Source organism: Sturnira hondurensis, unplaced genomic scaffold (genome assembly GCF_014824575.4).
Source record: "Sturnira hondurensis isolate 20B ecotype Veracruz unplaced genomic scaffold, ASM1482457v3 Scaffold0008761, whole genome shotgun sequence".
NCBI lineage: Eukaryota > Metazoa > Chordata > Mammalia > Chiroptera > Phyllostomidae > Sturnira > Sturnira hondurensis.
In genome coordinates this window covers 2,098,140-2,120,923 of record NW_028081392.1, presented here as the reverse complement: position 1 = coordinate 2,120,923, position 22,784 = coordinate 2,098,140, and the positions used below count along the sequence as shown (strand labels likewise).

The following is a 22,784-nucleotide window of genomic DNA, read 5'->3' as shown; positions in this document are numbered from 1 at the left end:
AATATTATTTGTAAGCAAATGAAATAAAAACTATTGATTTAAATTTGTGAATAGTCATATGAAAGGAATATATTGAGAATGTTATAAGCTGTAGGGGGAGCTGGATCGAGGTGTGAAGGGACTGAGTAAAATAGAAAAAACTCATGGACAGGACTAACAGTGTGGGTGATCACTGGGAGAAGGTGGTAGAGGGAAGTGCAAGAGGGTATGAGGGGATATAAATGGTGATGGATGGAGACTTGACTTGGGGTGATCCCACAATACAGTGTACAAACAATGTGTTATAGAATTATGTACCTGAGACCTGTATAATTTTGTTAATCAGTGTCACCCCTATAAGTTCAGTAAAAAAGGAGAAAAAAATGAATGTTCTTACTTTGCAGTATCTTAATCCCAGTGTATTTTTCCCCAATCCCATTTCAGATCAACATAGGTGAGGATTTCCATTTGTTTTCCTTAATCAGTAACAGACACATTGCATGCTTTCTCTGTGTAAGGCACTGGGTTAGGAACTCTGGATACTTAAAAGAAAAGAATGCAGTGTCTATTCTCTTTTTAATGACCTTATCTTTTAGATTGAACCATAAGACGTTGCTTATATTTGATAGGATTTTTTTAATTAGGAAAGAAAAATATAGGATTAAACGTACCCTTTTAATTTTTAAAAATACTTTTAAGGTTTAAAAGTGTTTAAACTTTATAATTCCTAGTAGGAAAACACTCTCTGAAAGAATACCATAATGGCAAATCACTGTAAAATGTTGCAGCTGCATTTGAGACAGAAGGGGTAGGGATTCTCTTTAACACTCCACAGCTTTCTTCGTGAGAAGGTGAGAGGTACACTGGTTTGTATTATTGGGACATCCATTGGGTGATCCAAGTTGTTTTTCCTTCAGCAAGGGCTTTATCTGTCAGAAGGGCATTAAACTTGACCTCTAAATTTGGCTAACAATTTACTAATGAGATTCATAACCATTGGGTTGGCCTAGTATTTTGACATATTTATCAGGTTCTGAGCCACATCCTGGAAGGCCACCATAACTTCTGGATCCTGCATGGCTGGCTGCAAGAACCTCTAGATCACTGAGAATTTCATTGAGCCAAGGCATTCCTGCCATTCCAGGCATTTCTCCAGGAAAATTACCAGGCATTCCCCCAGGAAAGCAACCTGGAAAAGAGCCATACTGAGCTCCTGCTTATCTTCTGGCTTATTCCTCCCTCTGGACTTTCTCATGGTCTTCCCAAGCCTTCTTAACTCTTTCCATTCTTTCTTTGATCTCTCACATTGCACATTTCTGCTTATACTTTGTCCAGTGTTCTGCAATTTTCTGGGCCCATGGTTGAACTTCCACCATTGCACTAGTATCTTCATCATAATCCAATGTGTATGCAATGGCAAGATCATGGGCTGCTTCTTCCCAATGGTACAGAAGTCTGTGTGCTTTCTTTCACCATTTATAAGGCCAAGCTAAATCAGACATTTATTTCAGTAGCTCTGTCACAGTCTCAGATAGCAGCATTTGGCTTCTGCAGTTTGATGATGATACCGGCTTTCTTGGCATACTAAATCTCCAAGTGAGGATTCAGCTTGATGCCTTCTCTGAACTAGTCAATGGCTTTCTGTAATTCACCATCATTTAGGACAGCTACCTTTTTTTTCCCACTTTTTAAAATTTAACTGTTCAAGTACAGTTTTCTGTCTTTTACTCCCATCCCAGTCCACTCCCCGACAGTGCTCCCCACCTCACTCCCATTTCCACCCCTCTTAGTTGTTGTCCATGTGTCCTTTATACTACTAGTTCCTGTAAATCCTTCCCCTTTTCCCTTGAAATTCCCTCCCCTCTCCCCTCTGGACACTGTCAGCCTGTTCCCTATTTCAGTGTCTTTGGTTGTATTTTGCTTGCTTGTTTGTTTTGTTGTTTAGGTTCCTGTTAAAGGTGAGATCATATGGTATTTGTCTTTCACTGCCTTGCTTATTTCACTCAGCATAATGCTTTTCAGTTCCATCCATGATGTTGCAAAGGGTAGAAGCTCCTTCTTTCTTTCTGCTGCATAGAATTCCATTGTGTAAATGTACCATAGTTTTTGGATCCATTCATTTACTGATGGGCACCTAGGTTGCTTCCAACTCTTGACTATTGTAAATTGTGCTGCTATGAACATTGGGGTGCATATGTTCTTTTGGATTGGTGTTTCAGGGTTCTTAGGAGATAATCCTAGCAGTGGAATTGTTGGGTCAAAAGGCAGGTCCTTTTTTAGTTTTCTGAGAAAATTCCATACTGTTTTCCATAGTGGTTGTACTAGTCTGCAATCCCACCAGCAATGGATTAGGGTCCCCTTTTCTCCACAACCTCTCCAACACTTGTTATTTGTTGCTTTATGATGGCCAGGGCAGCTACCTTTTTATCATGTGCCTGATCTATCATCTCTTTGGTTATCTCTACATTTTCCTGTTTCTTTTAATATGTTTTATTGATTGTGCTATTACAGTTGTCCCATTTTTACCCCTTTATTCACCTCCGCCCTGCCCACCTCCTCCCACCCACATTTCCCCCCTTTAGTTCATGTCCATGGGTCGTACATATAAGTTCCTTGGCTTCTACATTTCCTATACTATTCTTAACTTCCCCCTGTCAATCTTCTACCTACCGTTTATGCTGTATTCTCTGTACATTTTCCCCCTCTCTCCCAACCCACTCCCCTGCTGATAACGCTCCATTTGTTCTCGATTTCTGTGATTCTGTTCCTGTTCTGGTTGTTTGCTTAGTTTGTTTTTGTTTTTTATTTTTGTTTTAGGTTTGGTTGTTAGTAACTGTGAGTTTGTTGTCATTTTACTGTTCATATTTTTTATCTTCTTTTTCTTAGATAAGTCCCTTTAACATTTCCTGTAATAAGGGCTTGGTGATGATGAACTCCTTTAACTTGTCCTTAATTGAGAAGCACTTTATCTGCCCTTCCATTCTAAATGAAAGCTTTGCTGGATAGAGTCATCTTGGATATAGGTCGTTGTCTTTCATGACTTGGAATATTTCTTTCCAGCCCCTTCTTGCCTGCAAGGTTTCTTTTTAGAAATCAGCTGACAGTCTTATGGGAATTCCTTTGTAGGTAACTGTCTCCATTCCTCTTGCTGCTTTTAAGATTCTGTCCTTATCATTAATCTTGGGTAATGTAATTATAATGTGCCTTGGTGTGTTCCTCCTTGGGTCCAATTCCTTTAGGACTCTTTGAGCTTCCTGGACTTCCTGGAATTTTATTTCTTTTGCCAGATTGGGGAAGTTTTCCTTCATTATTTGTTCAAATAAGTTTTCAATTTCTTGCCCTTCCTCTTCTCCTTCCAGTTACCCCTATGATATCGATGTTGGAATGTTTGAAGATGTTCTGGAGGTTCCTAAGCCTCTCCTCACTTTTTTTAATTCTTGTTTCTTCATTCTGTTCTGTTTGGATGTTTCTTTCTTCCTTTTGGTCCACGCTGTTAATCTGAGTCCTGATTTTTTTCCCGTCACTGTTGGTTCCCTGTATATTTTTCTTTATTTCACTTAGTATTGCCTTCATTTTTTCATTTAATTTGCCACCATATTCAACCAATTCTGTGAGCATCCTGATTCCAGTATTTTGAACTGTGCATCTGATAAACTGTTGGCTATCTCTTTGTCAATTAGTTGTATTTTTTTGTGGACCTTTGATCTGTTCTTTCATTTGGGCCATTTTCTTTTTGGTCTGGGTGTGCCTGTTACATAGTAAGGGGCAGAGCCTTGGGTGTTCTCCAGGGCAAGGCAACCCCAGGGGGCTGCATTGTTACGCTGTATGTGGGGGAGGGATTTCAAGAGAGAACAGTGTCGCTTGTTCCACTCTCTACCAGTTTTCAGTTACTTCCTTCACTACCCATAGTCAAATTTAGCCCTTCCAGTCCTGATTCCTGTGTGGGTGGTCTTGTGTATGTTCTAGGACCCTGTGGGTCTCTCCAATGAACTCTCCTGTGAGGCTGGGAATTTCTCCCACCGCTGTCTCAAACCCCACAGGTGTTTTCAGTCAGAGGCTTTGAGGCGTTTTTTTCCCCACGCTTGAACTCTGGGTTGCACAGTCTATCTCACTCCCTAGTTGTTCCTCCCAGTTATCTGCACACAAATGTGAGACCGCCCAGTCCACAATCCGCCACTTCTCCAGGTCCACCAGCCACCCGCATGGCCTGCCCTGGTCCTCCAGCCATGGCCTTGTGAGTCCTCTCTGACCAGCTTCCTGTCTCAGCGCCCCCCTACCAGTCTGGATGAATGTTTCTTCTTTTACTCCTTGGTTGTTGGACTTCCATACAGTTCAATTTTTCTGTCAGTTCTGGTTGTTTTTTATTGTTAACTTTTCTTGTTCTTCTTTTGGTTGTGTGAAGAGGCACAATGTGTCTACCTATCCCTCCATCTTGGCCAGAAGTCAGTCTTACCTCTCTACATTTTCATCTCCCATTTCTCCAGCAGTGTCAGTGTGTGGTTCACTCACACCCTCATTGTCAATTTCTAGATCACTTTCCTCACTTGATCATTCATCTGTCTTTATTTCTTCCTCCATCTTCTTACTATCTGTTTTGTCTTCCTTATTTTCTTCTGATTTGGTTTTATGAATAGCAGATGGTATTTTACCTCCCATTCTCTCCACCTACTCCCCCAGGAAGTGTATTTCCTCAGTATGCAGAATGCTCAGATCCTGCCTACATGTTTTCACAAAGACCCAAAGCTCTCTCACTTTGTGGGAATCCGTGGCCAGGAAGTGGCAGGAGGCAGTGGGCGTAGCTAAGGTTGCTAACTCAGCATGACCGTATGGAAGGGGGAAACAGTTTTTAATTTGTAAAAACAAGGATATCATTTGACTCCACCCAATAGTTAAAGAGTAAGATGGATTCTGGGAAAACATAAATAACGTACAGAACACTAAATTACATGTTATGATTCATTGAATAAATGGTGTAGAAGTTTAAAGAACTAGACTCATTACCTTGGATAGGGAAGTTGGGAAAATCTTCATAAAGTAGATTGTCAGTTTCAACTTCTTTCTTTTTTTTTATTTACTTATTTTTAGAGATGGGAAAATCAATATTTGGTTGCCTCTTACACGCCCCCTCCTGAGGACCTGGCACGTAACCCAGGGATGTGCCCTGACTGGTCATCGAACCCGTGACCCTTTGGTTCACAGGCTATACTCAATCTACTGAGGCATACCAGCCAGGGCAGTTTCAATTTCAAAGGGGCTTCTACTGAACATTCAGTTTTTTATTGCATTTGATCATTGAATGACACTGGATAACTTTCTTGTAGAATTTTTCTTGTGTACATGTTTTTATTTGAATACTTGTTTTTGATTCTTTTGGCCTAACATTTCTTCTTTCATTGCATTTTTATTGTAAAAAATAAACATAAGATTTATTATTTTAATGGCTTTTAAGTGTACAGTTCATTAGGATTAAGAATGTTCACATGGTGTCAAAACAAATCTCCACAACATTTTTATCTGCAAAACTGAAACTGTATACCCATTAAACAACAGTTCCTTCCTTACCCCTTGCTATTGCCTGTGGCTACAGCCATTCTACGTTCTGTCTCTATGAAGTAGATGATATTAGCTACCTCACAGAAGTGGAATCTTACTGTATTTGTCTTTTTGTGGCTGGTTCATTTAATTTACCATAACATCCTCTACATTTACCCATGTTGTAGCTTGTGACAGGATTTCCTTTCCTTTTTTGTATTTTTCAGACTTTTCTTTAAAAATTTTTATATTAAAAAAGGTTGTACATAATTAATACATACACTTGATGAGTTGAAGATAAGTGACCCACACCACACTCCATGTTATAAAGTTCTCCTGTGAGTTCCAAAAGTTGCCTCCCACCATCTTATTTTTATTATTATTATGGATTTTTTGGTAATAAAACACTTAATCTAAGATCTTCCTCTTAGAAATTTTTAAGTATACAACACAGTGTGGGTAGCTATAGGTACTATGCTGAACAGTAGATTTTTAGAACTTATTTATCTTGGTTTTTTATTGTTTATGCTATTACAATTGTCCCAAATTTTCCCCTTTTGTCCCTTCTACCCAGATCCCCCCCTCCCCCAACACAACTTACTCAGGCAATCCCCACACTGTTGTCCATATCCATGGATAGTATAAGTATGTTCTTTGGCTACTCTATTCCCTATGCTGAACCATCCCCATGACTTTTCTGTAACTACAAATTTGTATTTGTTAATCCCTATACCTTTATCACCCAGCCCTCTAACCCCCTCCCATCTGGCAAACATCAAAACATTCTCTGTATCTATGATTCTGTTTCAGTTCTGCTTATTCATTTATTTTGTTTTTAGATTCAATTATTGATAAATACGTATGTATTACCATTTTATCGTTCACATTTTTTATCTGCTTAAAGAAGACCCTTTAACATTTCATATAATACTAGTTTTGTGATGGTGATGAACTCCTTTAGATTTTTCTTTTGTGGGAAGCTCTTCATCTGTCCTTCAGTTCTAAATGATAGCTCTGGTGGATAGAGTAATCTTGATTGTAGGTATTTGCTTTTTATCACTTTGCATATTTCTTGCCAATCTCTTCTAGCCTGTAAAGTTTGTTTTGCGAAATCAGCTCACAGTCTAATGGGAACTCGCTTGTAGGTAACTAACTGCTTTTCACATGCTGCTTTTAAGATTCTCTCTTTGTCTTTAACCTTTGGCATTTTAATTATGATGTCTTGGTGTGGGCCTCTTTGGGTTCATCTTACTTGGGACTTACTTGGGACTTGTATGTCTCGTTCCTTCACCAAGTTAGGGAAATTTTCTGTCATTATTTCAAATAAATTTTCAGTTTCTCTCTGTCTTCTCCTTCCACATCTGGATGTTCTTCTCCTCCCATAATGTGAATGTTGATATGCTTGAAGTTTCCCAGAGGATCCTTAAACTATCCTTAATTTTTCTTGGATTCTTTTTCTCTTTTTGTTGTTCTGATTGGGTCTTTTTTGCTTTGTTATGGTCTAAATCTCTGATTTGATTCTCAGCTCCATCTCCTCTACAGTTGATTCACTATAAATTGTTCTTCATTTCAGTTAGTGTGTCCTTTATTTCTGACTGGGTCTTTTTTATGGTTTCCATGCTCTTGTTTATGCTGAGGTCATCGCATCCTTATAACCAGTGTTTTGAGCTCTGCATCTAGCAGTCCGCTTGTCTCCATTTTGTGTATTTCTCCCAGTAGTTTTGCTCTATTCCTTCACTTGGGCCATGCTTCTTTGTCTTCTTATTTTGGCAACCTCCCTGTGTTTGTTTTCACATATTAGATAGCACTGTTATGAATGCCTGGCTTGGTAGTGTGGCCTAATGTAGTAAGTGTCCTGTAGGGTCCATGACACAGCCTCCCCTATCACACAAGCAGGGCATTTGAGGTGCACCCACCATGTGGGCTGAGTACACTCCCCTTCTGCAGCTGAGTCTTGATTGCTGTTGGCCAATCAGTGGGAGAGATTTACTCAGACCGATCAGGTACAAGGACTGGCAGTGACCACTGACCACCAACCTTTGACCATTATGGAGGATCAGCTGTGTCAGGACCCACTCCACAGAGTAGGACCTACTTCAGCAGGACTCTGGTACCTGCTGAGTCTGTGATTTGAGTGTTTCACTTGTGGAGGTGATTGGGTGGTGGTACTCTGATGTTGCCTGTAGCTGTCCACTAGGTGCACAGGCTCTGTGGCCTCCCTGGAGTTGCAGGCTAAGGTCAGCCACCTCCTGTGTTCTATCCAGTGCCACCCAAATATGCTACAAAGCAGTCTGCAATTGGATGCTACTTGTGCTGAGCTTGGCATGTCCAAGTGAATCCAAACTATAAACCAAAGCCAGCTGCTGCTACTGGGCCTGGGGCCACGTAGCAGTAGACAAGGGGCACTAAGACCATATACTGTTTGTTTGAGAGAATTTGGAAAGGTCTGAAGTATCAGCCAAGACAGTCTATTTGGGGAATATAAGACAGAAAACTGTACTTGAACAAGAATTAAATAAAAATTAAAAAAAAAAAAGACAGTCCATTTGTATGGAAAAGCCACTGGAAACATCTTTGGTAGGCCCAAAACTTGGGTGGGGTATAGCCTCAGGGAATCACTTGGGCAGGGCAAACATTATGAGCCAGGTTGATGGAGTCTCTGATATGGCTCCTGCCCGCTGGCCACGTGGCTCTGTGGAGGAGTGCTCAGAAAAATAATAATAGCCTCTGCCAGCACTTTTGTTTGGGAGAAAGCTGCCCTCAAGCTCTCTCCCTGATGCTAGACAATTCAGTTTCTCCCATTTCTCTCTGATTCCTTTCAAACTGCTGCTCCTCTGGAGCTCAGAGGGTGTGAGTCCAAGTAAGTCCATTCACAGGCCTTTAAGAGGAACTGCCTGGGACTATCAGTTTTTCTTCCACAGCCTCAGTGCCCACTGGTTTTTACAACCAGAAGTTATCACTTATCTTCCTGGCATGGAACCCTGAGCTGGCAGGCCTGGTGTGGGGCTGGGAACCCTTGTTCCTGCAGTATTTCTCCCAATTTTTATCTGCCACAAATGGGTGTGGGACCAGCCCATTCCATGTCTCCACCACTCATACCAGTCTGGATATAGTTTCTTCTTTAATTCTGTAGTTGTAGGACTTCCATTCAGCTTGATTTCTAATGGTTCTGAATACTTGTTGTTCTGTAGTTTAGTTGTAATTTTGGTGTAGTTGTGCAAGGAGGCGATCCATGTTTATTTACATTGTCATCTTGAAGTTCTCTCCCCCTATCTTGTAATATAACTAAAAGTATGCCCTTTGGCTAATACGTCTCTGTGTCCCCTCCCCCACCCCCTGGAAACCACCATTCCACTCGTCTTCCTCTTTGATTTTGACTGTTTTATATTCATCATTTAAATGGTATAATGTAGTATTTGTCCTGTGTCTGGCTTATTTTATCTAACATGATGTTCTCTAGATTCATCTGTGTTGCTGCAAATGGCAGGATTTCCTTCTTTGTTTAGTGCTGAATAATATTCTATTGTATATGCATAGTACATTTTATTTATCTATTTGTCCATTGATAGACATGCCTTGGCTACTATGAATAATGCGGCAGTGAACATGGGAATATAGATCTCTTTGTGATGCTGATTTTCAGTTCCTTTGGGTACCTGTCCAGAAGTGGGATTGCCAGATCATATGGTAGCTCTAGTGTTAGTTAAGATCCTCCATATTGTTTTCCAGAGTATGTGTGTTATCCTACCTACAGTATACCAGGGATTCCTTTTCTCTACAATTTCACCTACACTTACCTGTGTTTTTTTAAATAAAACCTGTTGTGCAAGGCGTGAGGTAATATCTCATTGCAGTTTTGCTCTGTGTTTCCCTGATGGTTGTTGATGTAGAGCACCTCTTCACATACATGTTGGCCAGTTGTATATCTTCTTTGGAGAAATGTTTATTCCTTTGTCCATTTCTAATGGCTTATTTGAGATTTTTTTTGCTATCATATTGTAAGAGTCCCTTATACATTTTATATTAACCCTTTATTAAATATATGGTTTGTAAATATTTTCCTCCATTCCATGTGTTGCCTTTTCATTTTGTTAATTGTTTGCTTTGCTGTGCTGAAGCTCTTTAGCTTCTCATAGTCCTCGCTGTCAGTTTTTGCTTTTATTGCCTATGCTTTTGCTGTCATATCCTTTGTTTTTATTTATTTTTTTAAGGTTTTATTTATTTATTTTTAGAGAGAAGGGAAGGAAGGGAGCAAGAGAGGGAGAGAAACATCGATGTGTGGTTGCCCCTCATGAGTCCTCCTCATGTGTCTTCTACTGGGGATCTGGCCTGCAACCCAGCCATGTGCCCTGACTGGAAATCGAACCAGCAACCCTCTGCTTCACAGGCCCATGCTCAATCCACTGAGCTACACCAGCCAGGGCTCATATCCTTTGTTTTTAAAGCTGAATACTATTTTATATATATATACACCATACTTTCTTTATCCATTCATCTGTCAGCGGATATTTGGGTTGCTTCCACATTTTAACTATTGTAAATCATGCTGCTATTAATGTGAGTGTGCAAATAAAAACATTTTTGTATTATCCTGCTTTCAGTTCTTTTGGATATATAACCAGAATTGAGATTGCTAGATCATATGGTAGTTCTTTTTTTAAATTTTTTTTAGGGACTCTTCATGTACAACTTTTTACATATCTCATTGCTATTATCTCTGCTAAGCTGTATCTGAAAATATCTATTTAATTAATATGATGGACCTTTTTTATTAATTTAGGATTTTTTCTGTATATATAGAGCCCTTGCAGAATCTCCACCATCTGCAAACAACCTGAGGAGTGAACTTGGTGACAAAGGAAAGAACAAAGATGAAGAGGAGGCTTATAGCCATGAAAAAACTGATGGAGGTATTTGTCCTGAGCCTTATCCAGAAGAGAAAAAGAAGAAACGTTCTGGATTCAGAGACAGAAAAGTATGAAACACAGTTTTATAAACTAATCAGAACTATAGTTAATTCAAAATTCAGATAATACAGTTGAATCTCTTTTATGATGTATTTCAGATGGTTCATGTTCATCTTGAAGTTATTTACCTCTTCACTATTTTCTTTCATGTTCTAAGGCAAACATACTCTTGGAATCTAAAGTTAGTGCTGTTAGGAGAAGGACCTAAGATTGGTAATCAGGATTAGAATGTACTTTCTTTTTTGTTTCAGTTTAGCTACCCAACATTGACTCTTTCTGAACTTTATGATGTTGAATGTTTTCATATGTATTAATTGAGTCTATGTAGTAATACAGATTTATGGTGCCAGGTTGTAAAGGCAGAATAAAATCTCTTGGGAAATACAGAATTATTTCCAGAAAATCAACTAATTTTGAGGACAGCATAAACTTCAGATGACTTTGGCATTCTATGCTTTTAACACCAGTTGCTGTTTTACAGCTCTGTGTCAGAAAAATTTTAGTTTCACATAACAGTGCTTGTGATATTGGGCATTTGAATTCAGCAGACATGATTGGTGAAAAGTTAAAAGGGTGAATTTATTAGGTGTTTTGCATTTTAACACTAAAATTCAGGGAATTGCCTTCATTTGCTAAAGCATAGCTAATCAATGCAAGAAGATAACGAGTTATTTGTATATTATGTGTTTGTGGTATATATTTACAGAAAGTTTCTTTGAGATATTTGAATTTTCTGTTTGTCTTTTTATATGAAGTTATTAAATAAGTTTTCTCACTTTCTAAATTCATTTCTTATTGAGGTGAATTCGAACAAAAGTTAGGTATCACAAGTTTAATTGTTAAATACCCCAGTGTTTGCACAATAATACATTTGTTTAAATCTTTTGCTGAGTCAATTCAAGAAAGCTCAAATTTATCTTGCTCCAGCAGTTTCATTTACAGTCCAGTTTTTATAAAACAGGACTCAAATATCCCAAATGAACACTAATTTTTGAACCTTCCATTTCCACTCCTATTCTGTTCAAAAGACAACTGTATCTCTTATGTCACTGAAAAAATGAAAGCTATCAATGTAAGTTTGTAATGCTCATATCTATAAAACTGCCAGGGTCCAGCCTTGGCAGGGTTCAGAGTCCCTGAAGGATGGATGGTGCAGGCGACGAATGAAGAGTCAGACACTGGTTGGATGCCGAGAACAGCCAGCCTCTGTAGGACTGACCGAACTCGCAGAGTTTGATTTAAGCTTCATTTTTATAGAGATTGTTGCATAATATTAAAGGAGCAGATGCATGGCATGAGGTTATATTAAACAAAGGTTATTTTGACCAGGAGAGTCATTAATTAGACAATTAGAACTAGCTGTATGTACAGAGCTTTAGATGTCTTATTATTTATTAAAGTTCTTATAATTAGGCATGGGGCAATTATTTCTACATGCTTAGTTTGTAATAGTTAATTAGCTTATCCTGCTTCTTTTATCTAATTCTACTTGATACATATTCCTGTCCAAGGTAGAGGAGGGGCTGTTACTCCATCAACTTTTAGACATTCAGGAGCTACTTCATTAAGGGGGACTTTGTTCTCTGGCCCAAAAATTATTTTGTATAACTTCATTGGAATTATGTGGATCATTGACCCTGAAATGCAGGTGTCTAAAAATCCCACCACCTACTAATTGCAAAAACAAACATGCAAGGAGAGGTAGACAGAAAACCCAGCCACAGTTGCCTCTGCTGTGCAGATGCATCTCATCCGTCCAGACCGTGACAAGGGACGGCTGCTGGTCGGCTCCTGACATGAAACCTTTCTGGTCTGTGTTTGAAATAGTTCTTATTTCTTTTACTGAAGTCTCAGTGGAAGAGCTATGTTTCTTGTACAAGCATATCTGTTCCACACAATATCCTGCCTCACCAAGAACTGATGTCAACACTTACTCTTTCTTTATGCCGTTTTAGTTTTGGTTGCTCTGTGTCTGTTTTTATTTTACACAGTCTGCATAGGCATATTAAAGATTCTACTGTATTTAATTAAATAGTAAACTGAATTTTTTATTATGTCTTTTTTCCTAGCTTCTCTCCCATTTATTGACATTCTTTCCCTGCCATACCGTACTGCTCCACTTTTCCCATGCTGGTTTTGACATCCTCGGTTTTCATTTAAACTTTCTGCTTTTGTTCTTTTATGTTCTCTCTAGATTTTCTTGTAAAACTTTGAATACCCAAGAAAAAAAATAAAGACTACTGTATTGAACATACATGTACCCAACACTTGTTTTTGTCAGGTTTTAACGTTCTGTTTCCGTTTTTTTAAAGGAGAAATGAAATTAATATAAAAATTACATTTCTATATATAGTTTTCAATGCCATTTTTCTCTCTTCCACTTTAGAGTGGAACTAAAGGTAAACTAGTGGTAAACTAGTTTAAAGGTAAGCTAGTGTCCTGAATTTACTATTTATTATTTCCATGTGTGGCCTGATTCTTTTGTGTGCTTTATTTTAACTTAAAAAATTTACAGATGCAAAGAGTTTGGACAGTCTTATCACTTAGTTCATGGTACATTTTTTTAATAGTTTGTGCATGCTCCTTTCTTTTATTTAATTTTAATTTTTAAACTTTATTGTCCATTCTGAAACCTTAAGTCAAGGGTTTCCAACCTGCAACCTGCAGGCCACATGCAGTCCAGGATGGCCATGAATGTGGCCCAGCACAAAATTGTAAATTTACTTAAAACATGAGGGGTTTTTTTGGTGATTTCATGTCACAGTGTCAAGTAAAATAAACATCCGTACGTTCTCGCTATTTGTACATATGCACAGCTTCAGTTTAACAGTGGCGCGCAGCTTCCAGTGTGTTATCTTCCAAGTGCAGACAGTAGAATTGACACCATGAGACATTAAATGTGCTTATGGTGACTTAGCAAGACCATGAGTATCAATAATATTTCAACCTACCATTACAATGCTGGGCATTTCATGTTATTTAGACATCAGGTGAGCATTCTCACTTGATCATTAAAGTTATTTCCACACCCGCGTGGCACCTCACATATCGCCTGCCACGCTTTACAATCCGTCCTCCGCCTCACCCTGTATCAGCAGCCAAGATAGCTGGGGAAGGGCCCAAACCTTGCTTTCTAGTTTCCTGTCAATTTTCAAAATAAAAGAAATAAAGCTCCTAATCTATTATTATTTTTTTAATCCCAACATGGCTTCTACAACATCTCAAAAGCAAAAAGAACCCCCCCAAAAGAAAAATTACAGATAAAAAGAAGATTGTTCAATGAAAGTAGCTACTTTTTTGTTGAGGTGATTTGCTTCAGTTTTTTTAAGAAGAATAAAATTAATATAAAAAAATACATTGCTGTATATTCTTTTCAATGCCATTTTTCTCTCCTACTTCAGAGTGGAACTAAAGGCAAACTAGTGGTAAACTAACTGGTTTAGAGATAAACTAGCGTCTTTAATATACTATTTATTATTTCTATGTATGGTCCGGTTGTTTTGTGCACTCTGCTTAATTTGTATGGAAGTTTTCAAAGACTATAATTTGAAAAGGCATTATATATGCAAAGACATGTTGTCAAATTCAACGCATATGAAAGATTGCATCTCAAGGACAAAACAGCAGAATTGAAAAAAGGTCTGTCTTGTCAACAAAAACTTTTTAAAAAAAAGTTACAACTCAGGCAGATTCCATTGTAAAAGCTAGTTATGTGGTAGCATATTAAATAGCAAAAAAGTCAAAACCATTTACTGATGGCGAGTTTATTAAGCAATGCATAGAAAGCATGGCAGATACAATTTGCCCTGAAAAAAAGCGAGATATTTCTAAAATCAGTTTGTCTCACCAGATTATAGCCAGGGGAACTGAAGAAAGTGGAAAATCTATCAAAAAAAGTTTGGAGAGTAAAGCTGCTAATTTTAAATTTTATGCTTTGGTGATGGGTGGTAGTGTTGATGCTACAGATATGGCTCAACTTGTGATTTTTATTAGAGGTATTGATGATGAATATAATGTCACTGAAGAAACGACTTCTTTAGTGCCAGTAAAAGATACAACTAAATCAAGAGATTTGTAAGAAGCAGTAAAAAATAAAGTAGTTTTCTTTGTCCATTGTCAACATATCTGGTATAGTCACTGACATTGCCCCATTGGACAGTATGTGAAAGAGAGATTTCTTTAAAATTAATAGAAGACGATGCAATTGCTGCCCAAAACTCATGTTTGATGAAGTTGCATTGTACATCAAGAAAATTTATGCACAAAAGCTTTAGAAATGGATAACATCATGCAAATATTCATCAAGACTGTGAATTTCATAGGAGCCAAGGGATTGACTCATTGCCAGTTCCAGGAATTCCTTAAAAGTATTGATGCTGACTATAGCGACATCATTTACTTTTCGGAAGTAAGATGGCTAAGTCAGGGCCAAGTGTTGAAAAGATTTTATGGTTTGCGACATGTTGTTGTTTATGGTATTAAAAGTGCCAGAACTTGACACTGAAAACTGGCTTACAGATTTAGCATTTTTAGTGTATTTAACTGCTCACTTAAATGAGTCAAACATGCATCTTCAAGGTGAAAACCAACTTATCAGTACCATGTTTCAAACCATAACAGTGTTCCAAATGAAACTGAAATTGTGGCAAGGTCAAATTAAGGCAAACAATTTTATGCATTTTGACATGTTGGTTAAACACAGTCCTGTGAACAGCAAAAAATATGCAACCTTGCTTTTTGATTTGATACAAGAATTTGAAAACAGATTTCAAGATTTCCAGGAAAATAATCAATATTTTGCTATATTTGCAACTCCATTTTCAGTTGACATAAATACATTACCTGCCAGTTTTCAAATGGAATGCATAGAGCTGCAATCTAACATTCAACTTAAAGAAAACTTTGATTGTGTCTCTTTACTGGACTTTTATAGGTCCTGTCTTCCCAAATATCCCTTGGTTCACAATCATGCCATATTCATGTCATCACTATTTGGCAACACCTACATTTGCAAGCAACTATTTTCAAGAACGAAACACATTAAGAGTAAAATTGTAACCAAAATATCTGATGAACACCTTGAGAACTCACTGAGTATTGCAACTACTTCTATCAAACCAGATACTGATGCACTAGTTTCTCAAATACAATGTCAAACATCCCACTAGTTTTATGTTACCCTCCTTTCTTTTACTTTTATAATAAAAAATATTGAAAATCAGTGACATTGTATTACTTAGATATGTACATTTTCTGTGTAGTGATCACAAACTTGCAACCTGCTCAACGATTTTAAGGTTATCGAAAGAGCTGCTGCAAAATTAGGCTTATTATGTGAGGACATTTTTGCTTATCTCTGGTGGTGAATATCACAAAAATTATGGCTGGACCTATTTTTTGTTCATCAGAGTTCGTTAATATTTGTGTATTTAATGTGTGGCCCAAGACAACACTTCTTCCAGTGTGGCCCAGAGATGCCAAAAGGCTGGCCACCCCTGCCTTAAGTCCTCAATTCTGAAGAATTCCCACACATTGCATCAGTATTGCTACACTGTCATTGCTTTTCTTTTGGAATTCTACTTGGACCTAAACGAACCCATCCTGCGGAGCCTTGGGTATTCACCAGGGTGGGGCAACCCACATGACTGCATTATGGCTCTGTATGTGGAGGAGGGGGTCCAAGAGGGAACAATGCTGCTTACTCAACTCTGACTCTTGGCCAGCTTTCAGTCACTTCCCCTGCTACCCTCAAGTAAACTGGGCCCTTATGGCGCTGATTCCCGGATGGATGGGTTTGTGTATGTTCTAGGACCTGGTGGGTCTCTCCAGCAAAGTCTCCTGTGAGGCTGGGAGTTTCTCCCCCTGCCTCAGTCCCCGCCGGTTTTTTATAGCCAGAGGTTTTAGGCTTTCCATTCCTGTGCTGGAACTCTGTCTTGCTCCCTGATTGTTCCTCCTGGTTTATGTGCACACAAATGTGGGACCGCCCAGTCTGCCAGTCGCCTTACCTGCGCGGTCCACCAGCTGCCACCTTGCTGTGTGTCCTTTTAACCCTGGCTGCCCATCTCTACTCCAATCAGTGTGAATGAATGTTCTTTAACTCCTTGGTTGTTGGACTTCCATACAGTTTGATTTTCTGTAAGTGCTGGTTATTTTTTGTTTTTGTTGTTGTCTTTCTTTTCGTTGTGCGAGGAAGCAAAATATATCTACCTATGCCTCCATCTTGGCCGGAAGTCCAGTATTTGCATTTTTTGTGACTGGCTTACTGAGCTTAGTATAATGTTCTCAAGGTTCATCATGCAACATAAGTCTGAATTTTCTTCCTTTTTTGAAGGCTTGAGTAACATTCCATTGTACGTGTATACCATATATCGCTCATCCATTTATCCATTGATAAATGGGCTGTTTCTATATTTTAGCTGTTGTTAATAATGCTGCTATGCACATGGGTATACAAATATCTCTTTGGGATTCTACTTCCCATTCTTTTGTGTATTTACCCAGAAGTTAAACTACTTCATCATTGGTCATTCTATTTTTAACTTTTTTATGGAACCACAAGCCTGTTTTTTTCCACAGTACTGAACCATTTTATATTGTCACCAGCAAGGATTCCATTTTTCCCACATCCTTGCCAACACCTATTATTTTGTATTTTTTAATATTTGTCATGCTAATGGTTGTGAAAGGTATCTCAGTGTACTATTCATTTGCATTTCCCTAGTGAGCAGTTATGTTAAAATTCTTTTTATGTGTTTATTGGCCATTTGTATACCACCTCTGGAGAAGTATACTCACATCCTTTGCCCATTTTTTAATTCGGTGTTTGTTTTGCTTCTTTTTATTGTTGAGTTTAGGAGTTGTCTATATGATCTGGTGGTTAATTCATTATCTACTCTCATTCTGTAGATTGCCTGTTTACTCTGTTGACATTATCTCTTGATGGACAAAATTTTTATGGCCTTAATTTGTTTATTCATCTTTCACTTGAATATTTCCTATGCTATGGAAGTCTGTCTCATTTTGGAATACCATTACCATAAGAAGTTCCCTATTTGGTCAAAATCTTGTTTGTAATGTTTTTACCCATGAACCTAGTACTGCTATTCAATGCTATACAGAATATCTGAATTTTATTTTCTATTGTTGTTCTATTATAGTTGTTCCAATTTTCCCCCACTGCTCTTCCCTGCCCCACCCACCCACCTCCATAGTCAGTGCCCACCCTGTTGTCCATGTCCATGAGAATGTCTGAATTTTTAGAAAATAATTATTTTACTGTAAAATAATACACAGTAGAGGAACTCAGTAAGTTGATTTTATAGGAATCATTTCATTCTTTATAGTTTTATTACCCAAATATGCATCCCTAGATATATAGTTTAATTTTCCTTATTTTTTTATCCTCACCCATGAAATGATTTTGCATTGCCTTTTGTTTTTTAGAGAGAAAAGAAGGGACAGAAAGAAACATCAATGGGAGAGAAGCATTGATTGGTGGCCTTCCTTAGTGGCCTGGACTGTACTGCCCAGACTGGGGATTGTTTACACACAGGCTGGGAATTGAACCCACAACCTAGGCAATGTACCCTGACCGGGAACAGCACCTTTTGGTTACAGGACGATGTTCCAACCAACTGAGCCACACCAGTCAGGGTCCTATTTTGGTTTTGATATCTTTTAATCTAGCAGAACCCAGGCCATTTTACCAATAAGATTTTCTACTATCAGGATTTTCCTGATGTTTATTCTCAGTGAAATTCAACACATACCTCTGTTCTCTCTATTACCCGAATATTGGCAACTGGATTCTTTGTCTTGATCAGACTCAGGAAATCCCTGAGTCTGATTTTATGTTTGTGGAACTACTCAGATTTTATCTTTGTGGCACTACTATAGAATATACTGTATTCTTTCATCAGGAGACACCTGATGTCTAATGCTTATCTTTTTGTGATAGTAGCAGATATTGATGTTCAGTGGCTAAATCTATTAATTCATTAGGGTTGCAAAATGGTAATATTCTATGTTTATCATATCTTTTATGTTTATTTAACCTAATAGAATCAATTTTATTAAATATTCAGAATAAAATAATAGAATGCACTGCTTACGTGCTAAATAGATAAATATAGCCATAATAGTTGAAATAGAAAAAGTAATTGAAAATCAAAACAAATAAAACTAGAATAGGTAGTAATGAAAAACAGAGATATTTTTAATTTTTTTATTTTTATGACCTGTTGGGAAGACATTGGTTAATAAAATTATATAGGTTTTCTGTTACATTTATTAATTGGACTACTTTGTAAAGAGACATTGTCCCTTATCTATTGTATAATTGCTACTACTACTACTTGGCTACTATTTGGTGCAGTTGGGAAATATAATGCCTGAATTTTGAACCAGTTAAAAGTCCAGCAGTTTTACTGAAGACAACTGTCTTAACACCATGATGCTCAAGAATGTTTTAAGTAAATGATTGAATATAACTATTGTAATTCTATTATTAAATTTTTTCTCCTGGCTAAACATACAATATCCTTCAACAGTTTTTGATACATCTTAGTTTCCTAGCTTTTGTTATATTGGACCCTGTATTCTGAGACCTTTGGATAATAATTTGTTAGTATTCTTTTTAACATGACCACTTAAAAGGAGGCAGCTCCATATTAGTTGATATGGAATGATCTCTAAGATACATTGCTAACTGGGAAAAAATGCAAAATGTATACTGTATGGTATGTATATACAAAACTCTACCAATGCAGGAATGCAAAACTGTTTAATAATATTAAGCAGTGTAAGTTAGTGATTCTTGTAACAACCAAGGAATCTGATTTTTAGTCTGCAAATTATTGACTTTTTTCTCTTTCATTTTTAAAGTATTTTTTATCGATTATGCTATTACAGTTTCCCCAATTTTCCCCACTTCATCCTCCCTCCACTCTGCCCCACCCCACCCCCCGCACCAATCCTCCAGCATCCCCCTCCCCTTAAGTTCATGTCCATGGGCTGTACATGTAAGTTCTTTGAGTCCTCTGTTTCCTATACCATTTTTATCTCTCCCCATCTATTTTATGCCTACTAATTATGCTGCTTCTTCCCTGTACCTTTTCCCCACATTCTTCCCTTCCTCCTCCCCACTGAAATCCCTCCATGTGATGTCTATTTCTCTGATTCTGTTCCTGTTCTGCTTGTTTGCTTAGTTTTTGTTTTCATTGTTTGTCTTTTCTTTTAGGTTCATTTGTTGATAGTTGTGAGTTTGTTGTCATTTTACTGTTCACATTTTTTATCTTCTTTTTCTTAGATAAGTACCTTCAACGTTTCATATAATAATGGCTTGGTGATGATGAACTTCTTTAATTTGACCTTCTCTGGGAAGCACTTTATCTGCCCTGCCATTTTAAATAAAAGCTTTGCTGACCTGGCTGGTGTAGCTTAGTGGATTGAGCGTGGGCCTGTGAACCAGAGGGTCGCAGTTCGACTCCCAGTCAGGGCGCATGCCTGGGTTGCAGGCCAGTTCCCAGCAGGGGACACACAAAAGGCAACCATACATTGATACTTCTCTCCCTTTCTCCTTCCCTTCCCCTCTAAAGATAAAAGGGAAAAAAGATTTTAAAAAAAAAGCTTTGCTGGATAGAGTCCTCCTGGATGTAGGTCCCTGCCTTTCATGACTTTAGATATTTCTTTCTAGCCCCTTCTATTCTGCAAGGTTTCATTTGAGAAATCAGCTGATAGCCTTATGGGCATTCCTTTGTAGGCAACTCACTCCTTTTCTCTTGCTTCTTTTAGGATGCTCTCCTTATCTTTTAACCTTGGATAACTCAATGATGATGTGCCTTAGTGTGTTCCTCTTTGGGTCCAACTTCTTTGGGACTCTCTGAGCTTCCTGGATTTCCTGGAAGTCTTTTTCCTTTGCCAGATTGGGGGAGTTTTCCTTCCTTATTTGTTCAAATAAGTTTTTCGTTTCTTGCTCTTGTTCTTCTCCTAGCAACTCTATAATTCGGATATTGGAATGTTTCAAGTTGTCTCAGAGGTTCATGAGTCTCTGTCCACGTTTTTGAGTTCTTGTTCTTGTTGGACATTTAATTCTTCCTTTTGTTTTAAATCGTTGCTTTGACTCCTGGTTTCATTCCTGTCACTCTTGGTTCCCTGAGTATTTTGCTTTATTTCACTTTGGGTATCTTTCATTTGTTCTTTCATTTTGCGACCAAGCTCAGTCAGTTCTGTGAGTATTTTGATTATTAGGGCTTTGAACTCTCCATAAGATAGGTTGGCTATCTCCTCATCACTTAGTTCTCTTACTGAGGTTTTGCTTTGTTCTTTCATTTGGGCCCTATTTCTTTGTCTTGGTGCACCTTGAGTTGTAAGGAGGCTGGGCCTTAGGAACTCACCAGAGCCAGGCAACCCTCCCTGCTGTTCTGCAGTATTGCCTGTTGGGGAGGGGCCAGAGAGGGAATGGTGCAACTGTCCTCCTCAGCTCTAGCCCCACTTCCAGCAAATTCTCTTGTGAGACTGGGAGTTTCTCCCACCACAGCAACCACCATAGTCCGCAGTCAACTCTGAGTCTCAGTTTCCTCTTCAGCTAGCCCCGCCCAGCTGGTCCACCACCTTGCCCCAGTTTTTCTGAGTCAGCCTGTGTGGTCTGCCGCCTTACTGGTCTGCTTGTTCTTGTTGATTTTTTCTGTAATTCCTTGGTTGTCAGCGTTCCATGCAGTTTGATTTTCTGACACTTTTGGTTATTTGTTGATTTTAGATTGGTTGTTATCCTCCTTCCATTGTGCAGGGAAGTGAAGGGTTTCTACCTATGCCTCCATCTTGGCTGGAACTCAGTGAAAATCATTGACTTTTTAGCTATCTTTCTGCCTTTGTCTTCTGTGTGACTGAATCAACTATTTTTAGTTCACAAAGCCATCTTTACTGTAGCTAACAACTTATACTCTAAACATTTCAAGCCAATTATTTTTGGTTTTTATTCAGAAGAGCAAGCATATAGAAGGCCTAAAGAAAGTCATTTATTCTGAGCCAGTATTATCAGCAGATATTTGTAGTATGATGTAAATGTCTTTGATTTAAGACTGTTGGTTAAGTCTTAAGACCACTAAGAGTTTGAAAAGCTTCTTAGTGTTTTTGCCACATGGCAAATCTTTTAATAAAATCTCTGAAATCAGTATCCAGATTTTAATGCAAATTATCATTAGAAAGACTCCTGTCACATGTAGTTACCAGTTAGCAGGTCTTTCTTAGTTGCATATCTGGTAATGGGATTAAGACCACTGTTTAGTAGCTGCTGTCAGTGACCTCAAAGTGATCATCTAGCCAGGACTAACATTTACAATAGTAGCTGTGCTAATATGCAAATTAAAAAACTCACAGTGTTTTTCTTAATATTATGGGTTGCTTTACAGACATTGAACTGATGGGAGTTTAGATCGTATTGCCCTTGACACATTTTCTAACCAATTACTTAGAAGGTGCTATTTATTGTTGACTGTTTGAACATATAAAATTCAGGTATTAGAGAAATCTTTTCACCATAGTATTATGTATACTTGGTTTTGGTGAAAATGACTTCTTAAATACCTGTATTTGTAAAAGAATACTATGCAGTATTCTTTTAGAAATATCTAAAAGAATATATCTAATACTGTATCTTCTATTCAGAAGATACAGTATTTTGTATGTTTCATGAACAGAATAGGGGCTTGGATCTCAGATAAGGAAATGGAATCTATATCTAATACTGTATCTTCTATTCAGAAGATACAGTATTTTGTATGTTTCATGAACAGAATGGGGGCTTGGGGGCTTGGATCTCAGATAAGGAAATGGAATTTCATTTAATATTATACTCTTTTAGTTAAATGTGTGTCTTGTTTGATTTTGTTCCTATTCAAGTGTTTGCTGTGCACTTCCCAACTTTGCTCTTTTCTAAATAAGCTGTATATAGACTCTCTAACAGTTTGCTTCATTTTATAAAAAAGAGTAGAAGTTTTACTGTTTGAGACCAATTAATAATTGAGTTTCCATGGTATATAACTTTACTTTTTTAATGTTATCATTTTGTGTACTTTGTATTTGAAAGACCATTAGCTCTTCATACCCATGAAGTCCCAAGTCTGTTTTGTTTTAGGATTCAGGAAATTGCATAAGAGTAAAGTGTATAAAATCACTTCTTTTTTAAAAAAACACTTGGTATTTAAGAATCTCTACGCCATTATGTATATGGCTTTATACCCTGATGCTCTGTTAACCAAGATGTTCTGAATTCTCACGACATTTTTTAATTTTGCTAGCTTTTAGTGA

The 22,784-nt window shown here is 37.9% G+C and overlaps 1 protein-coding gene and 1 pseudogene across 4 annotated transcripts in view; one reads left to right on the top strand and one right to left on the bottom strand.

The window, feature by feature from the left end:
• The window catches only part of MICU1 (mitochondrial calcium uptake 1), a 274,732-nt gene that overhangs the window by 76,077 nt on the left and 175,871 nt on the right, over positions 1–22,784 (top strand). For all 4 annotated transcript variants that reach the window (XM_037055855.1, XM_037055852.1, XM_037055854.1 and 1 more), the window contains one exon: positions 10,312–10,486. In XM_037055855.1, the coding sequence (XP_036911750.1) occupies positions 10,312–10,486 (175 nt within the window). The remainder of the gene's footprint in view (positions 1–10,311; positions 10,487–22,784) is intronic.
• Positions 923–4,900, bottom strand: LOC118993427 (hsc70-interacting protein-like; annotated as a pseudogene).